We start from the raw sequence: 15,412 nt of genomic DNA on the forward strand, positions 1-15,412 counted from the left end.
CATGACCTAGCTAAGGGTGCACAGGAACCGAGCCGGACCGAGGTACCGTCCCGGAACCGGCGGAACCGTACCTGATTTTGGACCGAACCGAGGTACAAGGTACAGGTACCGGTCCCAAAAATAGGAACCGAGGTCTGGGAGGTACGGGTACACGGTCCAATACAGGTACCGTACCGTCCGGACCGAAAGTACCGAACAGGAACTTCCAATGCTCATCTCGCATACAAGGATTTTCATCAAAGTGATGATGAATTCGACACAAACGAGTTAGAACTTGCAGCTGATATTTGTTACCCTTTTGGCATCATATATGGTCCGTTCACCCATCCCCTATTTCAAGGATTTTTTTTTTCATGTGGATTTGAATCTAAGTACAGGTGTTTTTGTATGATATAATCAATCACTTCATCAGCAGTCAGATACTTTATCGATAATCCTTTCGAAACACATTCCCTTATTCTTGTAGAGCTAATATGGTTTGGTATCATCTCATCGACAACTCTGATGTTGCTTTTATATGCTTTCAAAATTTCATCCCCAAAATAATCTTCTCCATGTCTGTGCCATCTCTGTGAATGCAGACAACTCCTTAATCGCTACATAAAGCCTCGATCTGCTCAGGGATCCATACTCCGGGAATGGTAAATGATTCAAGTAAATCAGAACCACAAACAAGCATCACCTTGAGTGACTCTCTTCTTATCAATCCACTTTCTCACAAACACCTCTGGATTCTACCCAAAACCGTTAAAGTTCGTCGATAACTAGTTTGGTTCGCCTCCCATGAGTCCACCATCACAAACGGTGAGCTTTTACAAGCAAGATTGCACAGCTGTAAGTGATGTTCAGGTAAAACGGGTATCGGCAATTTTAATATGATGTTTTCTAGTAACTGTTGAAAATTTGATTGAAATACAAAGCATACAATTGTACACAGCTTAAGATACTCGTAGTCATGTCATTTACAGGTTAAAAAACAATAGCAATGACAAAATAGTTAGATATAGGAAGCAGTGAGACGGTGCTTTGAGGCTAATAAGCACCAAAAATATAACGAAACCTCGAGAGAATGAAAATCCTAAACGGAACCGACCCGAAACCGTACGTGTAAGGAATGGTACCGGAACCGAGGTACACGGTACCGGTACCGGTCCAAAATCTTGGAACCGATCCTAGGAAGGTACAGGTACTCGGCCTCGGTGAGAACCGAGCCGAACCGTACCGTGTGCACCCTTAGACCTAGCTACTAACCTAAACATGGTTAACCCAATTTCCTAATCTAAGCTGATCACTGTAATAAAACAAGTAAGGAAAATCAAGCTACTCATTCCGGAAAGTAAGACCGTTGACGTAGTAAAGAGAATGTGATTTTTTACCACATGCGGTCCCACTAATGGTTCTCTCTATATCTCTACACCATAGGTTGCTATCATCTTATACAATTGCTATTAACTTTCCAAAAGATTAAGATTAGATGGGAAAATCGTCTATAAATAAACGATGATATGATCAGTACAGGGTAGGAGTTTACGAAGAGTTTGTATAATTGAAAATTTTGATTCTGGCCAGAACAAGTAAGAAAAAGTCCCCACCGTTATTATCCGATGAGCATCAATGTGAGCTATTATTAATTTATCACTTTTTTTAAAATTAATCCCTTATTGGCGTTAAACATACTCCATGTGCCTCATTGTGTTATTGAGAAAGAGGACCTACCATGATAAAAACCGACTGCCACTTCTAATACTACCAAATACCAAATATGAGATTATTAAGCGCGCACACACATATATATATATATATATATATATATATATATATGCCGGAACTTGCGTAGGGGACTATGGACGGGATGCAAGCCCCAGACTAATTTGGCCCGACCAACAAAATACCGGAATTTGTGTAGATTACGACCGGGACTGCAGGCTCCGATTAATTTGCCCAGACCAACAAAATAAAGGAATTTGCCTAGGGGGCTACGGTCGGGGACTTAGGTCCGGCTAATTTGACACGACCAACAAAATACTGGAATTTGCGTAGGGGACCACGGCCGGGGCTGTAGTCCCGGGCTAATTTGACACGACCAACAAAATACTAGAATTTCCGTAGGGGACCACGGCCGGGACTGTAGGCCCCGACTAATTTGACACAACCAGAAAACACTAGAATCGCCCTAACAACAACAAAAATAAATCGGAAAAAGGGCCGGGATGATACCTAGTCTATATTACAAGGAAGAAGGTTGTCTATCTATGGGTCAATTAAGACCATTGATTTGGGTCATCCTGCGGTCGTGATTGATTCTTGGGAATTTGACTTTGAGTCAAAGATTGCCCTTGATTTTAAGCATATTATTAACTTGGACGTCATAGATTATGTGGCGGCCCGACCAAACATAACCCTTGCCTGACCATTAGTCACCTTGCCCGAGCAGTAGACCTCGATGCACATTCCGAAGTTTCCAAATATTAACGGAGTTCCAAATATTCTTATGCCAAAATCGGGTGTCTGTCAATGATCTCTAATCGTGTACTTATATAGAACAAAGAAAAGCCTTGATACAAGAAGTAGAAATTTGGACGGTAAGAATTGTACAGCGGCCCAAGCCAAAGCTTACCCTTACTTACCACTAAACGTATATTTACATTGCTCATTCACTTACGGATTTCCTCTTCTCTATACTCTTTCTTTCTCATCGTAAACGAGAATTCTCAAGGCTTTCCTCTCCCATGTACTTTTTCTTTCTCAACATAAACGAAAATTCTCAACCAGGTATCCTCTTTGCTTTCGATGTTCGGTTTTTGTGTGTGCGTAGTCTTGAAATAATAGCTCCAGATTTGGATGACCTTATTAGGGTTTGTCTGTTTTTGTGTGTGCGTAATTTTCAAAACCTCGATGCCCATTCCGAAGTTTCCAAATATTAACGGAGTTTAACTTTTGAATTACTACTTATCAGTAAACCAATGTTATTTTTGTTTTCTTTGTAGTTTAACTTTTGAAGTTCAGCCATGTTCTTCCATCCATGGGACTCCGGGCTCATGAAAGAATGCCGAAGTACAACAAATGAGGGCGTATGTTAATACCTGTTTTAACAGTATAACTGTTGTGACCAGATTACATTTGGATGTTAGCTAAGACATGTCAGGGAACCATCTTCTAGATGGTGCAATCTTTTTATCCTAGAAACAATAAGCAAATTTAGATTTGCTCATTGTTGATACTTCTATTAGTAAAATTGTCCTTACCAAAAATTCGTTGTCAAACTTAGTATTACTAAGGTAAGTAAACTTATGGTTGTAAACCTGTAGTAGAGGATCTCTTATCAATTGAGTTCGCCAGTAAGCACTATGGAGACAGCCTATGAAATTTGGTCAGTTCTCTCTTCCCAATTTCATGTAACTGTGTGCGTTCAAACTCAAGACTCCATCGTTGTACTCACATTGGGTTTCCATTTCCTCATCCTTCAAATTTGAGTTCCATGCTATGAGAAAAAGATTAGTGGATTACAACACTCAATTGAAGGTCAGCTGTTTTATATATCAAATTCAGAAAAAAAATATGGGAATCCTCCATACTTCCGTGCAAACTAGATCACGTACAACTGTGTGCCCTCAAGACTTTTGACGAGGGTGTAAGAATACAGGTCCTGCGTAACGTGCGCAGAAGTTTCAGAACTATACCAAACTACTCGGGACTCTTCTTGGGATCTTTGAAACGAAGAGTCCAACTTTTAGGAAGCCAGATTTTCGGACCATATTTATGGGGGCCAACCATGTGTATCTACGTCTTCCTTTTCATATTGTGTGTAACTTTGCTATGTGCCTATGTTATAATAGACCAGAACTATTTGTTTTGCCGAACTGAAGTAAAAATTCTTTTGCCATTGTTTCTATTGGTACGAGGTGCTTCATTACTTCGGGAAAAAAATAAAAAAACGAAAGAAAGTTGTTTCATTTACAACCCATTAGCTGTACCCGTAGCAACACAACATAATTTAGGACACCAAGGAATTGACTAACTTATATCTTTGCTTATAATTAGACCTTAGTGGTGGTTGTGGTAATGTTAGGGAATGGTGTAGGAAGCAATGACGTTAGCGGGTGCTGGTAGAGGGAGCGGTAGTGGGTGTTGTGCTGTTGGTAACGACAAGACTCGACTTACTACGGCCCCGACTAACCCATGGCCTGGATAAACATTATTTATAGAAGCTGTAATTTCCATTATTGTCAGTGGAAGCGATGAAGAACAAAAAGACGCATTTCTTTTTATTGAAGCAAAAAAGACGCATTAGATAATAAGTATTATATGTAATGCCTAGATAATTATTTAAGGTGGTTCTTAATTAGCGCATCTTTTGGTATAAAAAGTTTTTGATGTGCATTTTTTTTTTGGGTACATATATGAGTATTTTGAAAGATAGAACTCAAACTCATTTTCAATAGTGTATGAATATGTAATAGCGGCATATGCCTCCTAAATTAACAACACTGCAGCAATGGTACTTAAGCATTGCATATTAATTAAGCATCTTATTAGAAATTTGAAGTTACAAAACAAACTATAAGCCTAAAAAGCAAATCACACAGCACAAAACAACCGAAAAGGTTGAGCCCCGGTGATACCTAGTTCAACATAAAACTGAACATGATAGTACTATAGATAATAAAAGCCCAAAAAAATAGTTTCGAGCATAAATTTAATAACCATTAAAGTCGTCTAATAGATCCTCCCAATAAATACATTAGCATCTCAAAGCTACATGCCTAGCCATTCCTTTTTTTCTTTTTCTCTCTGATACAACAAAGGAATATTGAATCAATGAAGCTTTATGAAATAATACCTATGAACTTTGATTTACGAGCAGGAGAAAGAAGAGAAATAGGAACTCTTATCAAAATTTGAGCCACCTCTTTTCTTTTTCTTTGCTGACAACTGCATTGGATGCTGATGCCTGGGCCGCCTCTGCATCAGCCAATGCCTTGCGGGTCTCACTCAATTTCCTTGAGAAAGCTTCAAAAACTGCCTTCTCTTTACGGTTTCGATTCACCATTTCTTCCAATTTGTCAACCTGGATTCTCAGTTCTTTTATGTCATTATCATAAGCAACTAAGGATCTCCTGTCTTGCTTCTTCTCTTCCCTCAAGCTTTTGCACTGTTGGATCTTTCCCTGTGAGGCTAGCTGACCATTGATGAAACTGAAGACATCTGGTGATGTTAACTCATCTGCAGTTTTTGCTGCACGTGCTGCAGCTGCAAATTTCTTATCACGCTTTCTCTTTCCACCTCTACCACGTTTTTTCACATGATTTTCATTACCATTTTTATTATTACCTTCTCCATTTTCACGAGATTCAAATGCATGATCAAGTGATTGCTTTGGTTTAAGGACTTTTACTGACACAGGGTCAAGAATACCTTGGCCAGATGCACCTAATCCCATTCCTTCACGGTAACCCATGCTGGCCATCATCTTGGAAGCTATCCCTCGTGTGTGATGCTCCCAGTTAGCAAATACAGCAGTATCCGTCTGAATTCCACGTTGTAACATGGTAGCTTCCATAAATCCTATACCTTGAGGGAATTCTTCTTCTTCTTCGTTGCCACTTGAATCGTATTCCTCGGAACTAAACTGATTTTGTTTGTCCTCGTCGCTCATTTGAGCATATTCGGATAATGAAATGTCTTCACTCCCAAGATTCGCAGAACTTCCATCATTAAGAAAAACGACACGACCTATTCCAAGATTTTCATCCCACGATTCAAGTTCTGCCCTCCTCCAGATGCCAGAATTGATGTCTGAGATGGCCCATATGCTGGAACCTGCCAATGAGTTCTGCCATTTTGTTGGAACGTAATGCTTCAGCGAAGATATAGGAACATCAAATCCATGAGACATGCGGCAGTTACTACCAAATCGACATCGCTGTTGTAGAAAGAACTTGCAGACCAACATGTTGTCAGACGTTGGTGTAAGGAATGTGACCTTTGCAGAACTAGACCCATCCTTATCAACTACGCGTCCGTGGTACCAACGCCCGTCAGTGTGTCGGAATCTACATGTTGATCCAACTGAGTAAATGTTTGCTTCCAATGGTTGCACCTCAGTGCTGCTTGTGCAATTAAGAGGTTCCACCTGGGAATCCTTACAACCGGATTGTGAAAGCATTACATCGGCTTCTTGCCACAATCGTGAGCGTTTTAAATGAAAAATTCCTTCCTCCGCATCCTTGATCGCCAGGACAAGCTCCTCGTGAACAGAAAGAAGCTCAGTATTTGTTGAATCTAAAACTAGGGCTTCATTTATAGCTGTCAGTGATTCCTTTTGTTCGTCTAACTGCAACTCCAGCTGTTTCTCAAGATACAATTCTTCGCCGTCCGCCATTAGAAAGGATTCTGCAAAGAAGAAAAGATGAAAAGTTGTAGCAGAAAAGTTGTTGTAACAATTATGATGTAAGAAGCAATTAGACCACCAAAATATTCCCTTGAGTAACCTAATTGATAACCCAAGCTTCATATAACATCTCTGTTGTCATATATATATATATGCTTCCTAACATGATCGATACACAAGGATCCTTGTACATTAAGAATGAATCTAACTTTATTATAAATTTCTGATCACTTTTAGTTTTAGTAATCCATTTGCAGTTGGAAGGCATTGTGCTTTAGTTGAAACACTCGGTTAAATCCCTCGTTCGCGCTGCAGTAACATTCCAAATCATATTGGTTTGAAGTACAAAGCCAAATCCAACTTCAACACAAAATCAATGCGCAAACCCTAATTTCAGATTCTCTAATCCCATTATAGAAAACATAGCAAGAAAACCTAACAACACGGAAAAAATTCAGTAGATAATACATACCTTACCTTGGATAAACAATATCCAAAAATCCCTAATTTTGATTCGAGCTGGAATGAGTAGAGCAAAACTTCAAAACCCCTGGAGAGAGAGAAGAAGCGAAGGAAATTTTGTTCCGCAAAAGTAACGGACAGATGCGAATTATTAAACAAAAAGTTCGTGTATTATTAAAAATCCTTTAATTACATGAAAAAACTAGAATACCGCGAAGAGGGCCGACCGAAATAAAAGGGAACACCGGACTGTAAAAAAAAATGGGGGTAATTTGCGTTACCTCCCCTGTAAAGATTGGTAATTACTTCCCCTACAAAATTTAAATTAGCAAAATCTTCTCTCGTCAATAATTCTGTTTATTCCAAGTTAGCTGACTCAGCACTAACTTATACGTGGTTTTTATTTTTTTGGAATAATTTGGGTTACCTCCCCTGTAAAGATTAATAATTTGCATTACCTCTCCTATAAAAAACCACGTGTAAGTTTGTGCTGAGTCAGATAACTTGGAATAGACGAAATTATTGAGGAGAGGAGGTTTTTCTAAATTTATTTTTATAGGGGAGGTAATGCAAATTATCAATTTTTACAAGGGAGGTAACATAAATTACCAAAAAAAAAAATCATATCCTGAATTTCCATAATCTTTCACGATTCAATGCTTTAACTTGAACTAGTAAAACAAATGTTGTTTTAAGAAATGAATAAATACTTAAAATTCCCCACGAGTTCATGACAACAAAATATAGACAAAAAAGTAAAAAAAATAGTGCTCGGACTATCAGAATCAACACATTACTACTAGAACACTGCTGTCACGGTGGGGAGAGCCGACCGAACAGAGGACAAATAGACCAAATTGAAAGAAAATGAAAGTATCACTTTTCAGAAACGGAGGGAGTACATCGTTTTATTGGTTGCAACGAAAGATTAGTTGACGCATAAACCAAAATGTGGCTGCATAATGTGTTATGTATCCTTTGTGGTGGTTTGCATAATCGCTACGTAATCAATTTTCAAATATTGTGCCTAAAAAGATAAGCACCTCCGAATTTTTCGTAAAAACTTTAAATTTGATATTGTTGTTTGTACTCATTATGTAGATCTCTTTAAAATCTTTCCAACAAGATAAAATTTGTAAAGTTCCGAGGCATAGATTTTTAGATACGTTATATTTTAACTTTCTTTCCAATTATACCCCTGAAAAAATAGGATACATAAGAGAAAATAGGATACATAAGGAATTATGTGAAAAGGCTTCACCAAAAAAAGCCTCACCAAATCCATTTTTTTAATCAAATTGGACATTTGTGTTAGGTTTCATTTTACAAAAAAGTGATCATAAAAGGGACTCCCTATCTTCGTACCCTCCGGTCAGTCGGCCCAATCACCGGCAGAAAAAGTTGTAAGTAAAGAAACACGTGGGTGTGCCTATAGGACGGCATGTTAGTTTACCTTAAAGAAACACGTGTCAAACACATGAATTAAATTGTCTTTTTAACTCAGCTTCAGTTTCTGTCATCGTCATCGGAATTCATCAGCCGTCACCAACATACATGGTGTTAGCCTGATACAATCAGTTCAGATAGCAAACTAATTATATTTTTGAAGAGATATTTGGATAACTTGATTAAGTTCATTGATGCCCTGATTTTAATTTTTGAGTTCGGGTTTTATCATGATTATACGTTAATCTTTGTTAATGGTTTCAAAATGAGTTTGGGAAAGTGTGGTATGGGTTTTGTTTCTGTTCCATAGTAAGGGCACATGTGCGATGCACATGTTTGAATTTTTACTCATCCAACGATACTAAATTTGAAAGCCATGAAATTCTTTTCCTAAAACAAAAATTTACTATTCAAATATAGAAAGAGATTTTCAAATATATAAATTTTAAAAAATCCGGTGTATATTTTGAAAGATATTAAGTTTTTAAAAATTTAGATCTATTTTTAAAACAATGATATTTACGTAAATATGTAAAAAATGGGGACAACTAAGTAATTTAGGGGGTCTACTATCAAAAATCCCTTTTTTCTTTATATTAGTATATAAGATGATCTAATATGATGTTGTTTAGAAACTTAATGAAATCATGAGGGCAGAAATTCTATAATTTGAAAATTATGAGTTCATTTTTTTCTAGTTTAGGGCATACAGTAGGTTTGGTTTCTTCAGTAACCATCTAATTTCTTGGTAGTTTGTACTCTTGTTTCAAAATCAAAAATGTGAATGTTAAATTAAGCATCCCTAATTCCCAATTGTTGATCTTATTTTGATTTTGTTGTCTATTAATTTCATGTTTATAATAAATTTATGTGACTGAAGATAATCAACCCTTCCGAAGATGATTTTTTGTTAATCTTTGATATTAATGTTTCGTTTAAAAATGTTTGCAGTGGTGGCGGAGGTAACGACGGCGGCGGCAGTGACTTGGTGAGAGAAGATAGTGTTAATGGTAATTGTGTTAGTGGCGTAGAAGGAAGTTAGTGGTGGTGGTGATAGTAGTGGTGGAGGTATCCGGTTATGCTGGAGGGTGAGTTTGCTACCAATTGATGTTGACGGTGGTACTGAATTGCAGAGACGGTGGTTTCCATAATTTAGGGTTTGCTGTCTTTTGGAGTGGTGATGCAGTGAAGATAGTTGATGGAATTCCAAGACGGGTTTGAGAATGGATCTGGTGGTGGCTGGTTGAATTGTTATCTCTAGAGGTGGCGGTGGGGCTTCTGGTGGTTGTGGAGGTGCTACTGGTGGTGGTGGAAGTGTTGGCGGAGGTGGTGGTTCTGGCAGAGGTCGTGATGATGATGGTGATGGTTGGTTTTAGGCGAAGAAATCAAGTGATGTCGGTTAACGGGAATGGTAGCGATGAAAATAAATAGAGGTGGGGATAATGAAAGGAAGTGGTTTTAAAGTGTAAGGGTACTCTGGTCATTTAATTGGAAACGGGAGACAACAGTTGGACATGAGAAATTGAATCTTTTTATGAAATTGTTAGATTTGTTGTAGGGCCTACGACCGATAGTTGTGCGGCCCAGCTAGATATCTAGGGTCTCCCTTCTACATGTATACAAAGAATATTGTTCCATGTAACCCTATTATCTTGATGAATGGAAACTACTCTGCCTCTCTACTTTCCCCTATATTTCCACTACAAAACATTATCAGTACGATGTTTTACCATAGAGCTAGATTGGATCGGTTGATATTATTTATTTATTTTCCGCTGGAATCAGCTAGGAAATTTTTGTTGGAATCGAATCAATCAGATAAGTTGAATCTATTTTTTTTCATCTTGATTTTGATCTTTTATTTTTGATTTCGGCATATCCAATATAATCATGTCCGTGTATGTAGATACTAGCTATTAAAATCATGATGAAAATTGATTTGATCTTACTGTGTGCATAATAGATGTGTATGACGTTTATGTTGTGATAATCCCATAACTAATTGAGTGATTGGATTTTAAAGTAGTTGCGATCTGCTGCGATAACTAATCTATGTTGGGATTGGGTGCCCGCCGCTTGGGATATTCTGGGAACAGAGGAAAAGTTTTGACGTGGGGGAGGAGAAGGAAAAGCCAACATGGTTCAAACCAACCCACCAGGACCAGCCCGGTTCAGGCCAACCCACCCGGACTAACCGGTTCAGACCCACCCACCCGGCTTGGACCTATCCACCTAGACCAACCCGGTTCGGATCTGGTCACCCGTTCCAGCTATTGTCCCGTCCCGTCCTGGTGTTGTTTGGGTTGTACGTGAGCAAGTTCGTTCCGGTTCTATGTATATATGGAGAGAACCAAAGCCCGAGGTATGTAATTATAATGTGGGTTTTTACGTTGAGCACTTGCTAGGCTTATTTATTTGTTCAAAAACATGCCTAGTTTTGTTTATTTTTGTTTTAAGATAAGTCAACATCATATAAACGGTCAATTTAAATTTTGATTGCTGCTCTTGATCATTAAGAATTTTGGTCTTAATGCTATCTTTTCTCTTGAATATGATATTGGCTATAGTTGAATGGTGTCTTTTGTTCAATTAGTTGTACCAAATCGATTCCAATGTATTCATTTGAAATTTAGAAATACTTGAGCACCATTCTTTTCTCCCCAAATTTGAATGTTTTGTGGGATGTAATTCATTTTCTCGACTATTAAAGAGTCGGTATTTTCAAAAGATACGTTGGAAATAAAATCACATATATCCCAAATTTTTGTGGAAGAACCCACAAAAGATGGTATGATTTAGAAAATTTCCATTTCTCTACTTCATCCATGATACTAACGAACCAGCATATGTTGAAGTATGACAACAAGAGAACTATCTTTAGTAATCTATTCAACCTAAAGTAATTGGTTGACATGTATAGTGAGATTCTCTTGGCTTGTTGAGATAAAGAAATTTCTCAAATTAAGCTAAAATGTAATTGTAGCTCCCATCATAAATGAAAGAGTTGGAAATGCACATGGTCATAGGTGTTGGTATATACAATGTAATGTCTGTATCATAGTAGCAACCAATTTTCACATCAACTTTAATGGCAACAAGAACTTTGCCGGGCCAATTGACTATCTTATTGAGTTGAATTAGATCCAATGTCTGCACTTATGGAATGAAAACACGAGACATAAATTCTCTAAAGCACTTGAGATATATTGGGTGACACGCAATATATATTCACTCTAAAGTACTTAAGATTGATCCCACTTTTATTACGTAATAAGGCCACACCACTTATTAAAACTCTCAAGACCCAAGTGTCTAACTCATAGTTGTTTTTCTTCCATTATCTTAAGGAATTTAAACTAGTTGTGCAACTATTTCCTTATAATGTGACTACGAGAATTGGATCATCGAGCGAAGCACTACTCAAAATTTGTTTTCAAGATAGAAAAAAAGACGTCACAAAATCTCTACATGTACTAATCACACCTTGTTAAGTTCCACAAAAACCCATGCAAGTGGATATCATGTGGAAACTCACAGTGATGAGAATGTAACTGCATGCATCTTTTATAGTCTCTAATGTATTTGAGAAACTAGTGAGTCAATCTAGTGAAATGTAAATCACTATAGTATTTGGATTATTGAATCCATATTTACTCCGATGATGAAATGTTGGGAATTGACTCATACATGCTTTGGGCATAACCATAAAGCCACTTTGGTTGTGACATGATGATTGTTTTGAAAGGACTCATACGAATATAAATTTATTTGAGTGAACAAAAATGGGAGAAAGATTGAAAGAATGCGAAATGACGGCATATCTCTCAATAAATGTTTTCTAAAGTACTAGATGGAAAACCCACCCCCCACTCCCCTTATTGCTTTTAAGTAAGAAAGCATATCGCTCATTTCACAAAGTCTTCAGTAAAACAGGATCGAGACCATCCTAAGATGCAAATGGTAAACAATCCATATTAAAAAGAAAACAAGGTGAAATTTAGAAAAATGTTCAGGAAAAATGCGGACCATTAAAGTGATTATGGCTTTCGTGAATTTTTTGACATTTTGGACTAGTTATAGTTCCCAAGAAATTTTGCGTTTGGAAAACTACTAACACATATTATCATGTAAGGGCTCACCACCACTTGTAAATGCTAGCTAGTGTACATCAAAAGGACTTGATGTTTATTGCGTATTTAATAGGATCAATGCAGAGCATCTTATACCTTATGGTCTCGCAAAGGCTATCATCAAAAGGTTACAGATGGTGCCTAAGGCATGGTTATGCGTTTAAACCTACCTTTAACTGCTTGGGGAATATGCAATATTACACGCGTCTTCACTTATTCCGTTTTATACCCACAATTGGTTAACCATTATTTGTGTACCAGTTGGTAACTGGATATAAGCCTGACATTTTTTGTTCTAACGCATTTTTGGCTGCACTATATATATGCTCTTGCGAGTCCACATCGTACTATGATGGGTCATCAAAATGATTAAGTGACTATGTTGGACAAGAATTTCCAACGATTATCCGCATTTTAAAACCTTTGGCAGGAGATTTCTTACCGCTAGATTTGCGGGTTGTCATTTTAATGAGACAATCTTCCCGTCGTTAGGGGGAGATAAGAAAAAGTAGTTTCTAAAGGAATGACAAGAATTGTCGTGATGTGTTCCCACTGTGTCTCACATCAGTTCTTGTACTCCACAAATGTAAATGTGAAGTGACAAAGAATAATCGATTTCAGAAAGTGCACTGATATCGACAACGTGACAAGATTACACATACCAGCTGCAAATAATCCTGCAAGGTTACAAATCCTCAGTATGGGGTACACCATAGACTAAGGTATTGTAACTGCAGTTGGTGGAAGAGTTAAGTCCGTGGCTCCACAAAGGAAGATGGAGAGACCACCAGGTTCGGTCAATACTCACCTAGAAAGGAAGTAGATGAGTAAGGCATAACCTAATTTGTATCATTAATGAAATCATCTCACTTTATTGACTCTGACTATGTCCATGAATCAATAATGAAGGACGCTCCGAAGTTTTAAAATGATTCTAGAGAACAATGAAATCCTGACGGATTATGAGAATGCACATGAGTCAATGGAAGGATCATGCGTGCACAATGATGATATAATCCATAAATAGTTGCTCCAGAAGTAGAGCACAATGAGATCGAACCATGCTTTATTTTGATTAATTTTAAATAAATAACATATTTCGCTTATACAATCCAGGTAGAAATTAGTTCTTTGGCAGATATACGGGTATTTGGTATGGTAGTGCTAACCAACCAAGTGTAAAGCATATGGCACATACATGATTATTTGTCATAGAGCACCGTGGGAAGAATGAAGTCTCAAAGTATCAAGACTCGCCTTGTGGCGCAAGGTTTCTCACAAAGCCCTGGAATTGTCCTCTTATAATGAACGTTATAGCATTTCGCTACTTAGTTAGCTTGATAATTTCAAAAGGACTTGAAATGCAGCATATGTATGTGGTTATTACGTATCTCTGAAAGAATAAAGAGATAACAAATATTTACAAAAGTACTTGATATCCTTTTGTTTCCCAAAGCAAGTGACTTTAAACCGCAGAGTGCGTTTACAGTTAGATAGAACACTCACTTATAGATTGAAAGCAATCAGGAAGATGTTGTATACCCGTCTAAGTGGCAATTGATTTGGAGGGGATAGACAAGTAAGGTATTTTTCCTTGCGTATTCACAAGCAAGTTCCTGATTTGGAATTCTAGCTACATATGTTGATGTTATAGACATGATGGATGCTCTTGACGTAATAAGAGATCCTACAAGCTACTCTAAATCCAAATTTGAGATGAGAAATCTGGGGAAAGCTCGACCGAAAATTGAGCTTGTGGTATATTATTCCACCAGTTTGCATATGTCTAAAGTTGTCAGGCAATTTAACAAGGACATGCATCCTGCTAGCACTCCCATGGTTAGTCGAGGTTCAGATGTAAGTAAATGACCAATTCGTCTAAAGGTAGATGACGAAGATGTGTCGGGAGATGAATTTCCCTTATCTAAGTACAATATACGCGTTATTGTACTTAGCATAATGTACTCGACCAAATGTCACATCCTCAGTGAACTTGTTGGCTAGATATAACTCAGCGCCAACTTAACGTCATTGGAATGGTATAATGAATGTAATCATGTACTTAAAAGTAACCATTAACATAACTTTGTTTTATCCCTGCAAAGACATTAAAAGGAATGCTAATGAAAATGCAATCCAAAAGTTGTTGATTATGAAGGAACAATAACCTCTTCTCCAACGAAAGTCATTAGGGGGAGATATGCTAGACTATTTGTAGGTCATTACCGATATTCAGCTTCAAAAAGTACATGACTAAAGGAATTTTCTTGAAAAACTCTGAAAGTAATCAGGGGGAGATGCCGACATCAGGGGGAGGATCCAAGGATATGATGTCGACATATTTTACTTCGAAATTGAAGTTGTGTTGTAATCTTTTTCCCTTCGGTCGAGAATAGTTTTTGTTACTCGACAAGGTTTTTAGAGAGACAATACTAAAAACATCAAGTATGTTGAACGTTGAAGACATAAAGATCGCGTTGATATTACTGAAAATATCTGAATCAAAGAAATGAAACGCGATTGTCTGTTAAGCGACGTAACTTCTAGAATCAACAACATGGTCTTATAAATATTCAAGTCACCAAAGTAAAGTGTGATAAAATCCTTTTTGACTGCATTAGACTAATGAAAATTGTCTGACATCAGGGGGCATCTAATGGTGTGTTGAAATATTTTCCTTCATCGAGGTTACTTTTCCCCACATGGTATTGTTACTCGGAAAGGTTTTTAATGAGACAAAAATAAACACCGGGAAGTAATTTCCCAACTAAGGCTATTGTCTTTCCCACGAGGATTTTCTGCCTTAAGAGTTGTGAAGAAACTAGTCAACTTCAACTGAGCAAAGTGATCATCTGCAACTGATCAACTTTACTTGCATCTGTCACGTTGTACTATTTTCCCTTCGTAAAGGTTTTGTCCCACTGGGTTTCCTTGTCAAGGTTTTAATGAGGCAACATATTCGAGTTCATCTATGTTCTAAGTT

The 15,412-nt window shown here is 37.5% G+C and overlaps 1 protein-coding gene and 1 pseudogene across 2 annotated transcripts; both read right to left on the bottom strand.

The window, feature by feature from the left end:
* Window positions 1–335: 335 nt before the first annotated feature.
* Window positions 336–4,221, bottom strand: LOC113342198 (annotated as a pseudogene).
* A 288-nt stretch (window positions 4,222–4,509) lies between these two features.
* Window positions 4,510–7,020, bottom strand: LOC113342292 (zinc finger CCCH domain-containing protein 18-like). 2 transcript variants are annotated; one of them, XM_026586881.1, is made up of 2 exons: window positions 6,864–7,020; window positions 4,510–6,393 (listed from the first exon to the last, which is right to left on the bottom strand). In XM_026586881.1, the coding sequence occupies exon 2, from the start codon at window positions 6,380–6,382 to the stop codon at window positions 4,892–4,894; it is 1,491 nt and encodes a 496-aa protein (XP_026442666.1). In that variant the 5' UTR covers window positions 6,383–6,393; window positions 6,864–7,020; the 3' UTR covers window positions 4,510–4,891. The 2 variants fall into 2 exon arrangements, with proteins under 2 accessions (XP_026442666.1, XP_026442667.1); XM_026586882.1 differs by having other exon boundaries at window positions 6,869–7,011.
* Between the last annotated feature and the right edge of the window lie 8,392 nt (window positions 7,021–15,412).

Source organism: Papaver somniferum, unplaced genomic scaffold (genome assembly GCF_003573695.1).
Source record: "Papaver somniferum cultivar HN1 unplaced genomic scaffold, ASM357369v1 unplaced-scaffold_35, whole genome shotgun sequence".
In the NCBI taxonomy this organism is placed as follows: Eukaryota; Viridiplantae; Streptophyta; class Magnoliopsida; order Ranunculales; family Papaveraceae; genus Papaver; species Papaver somniferum.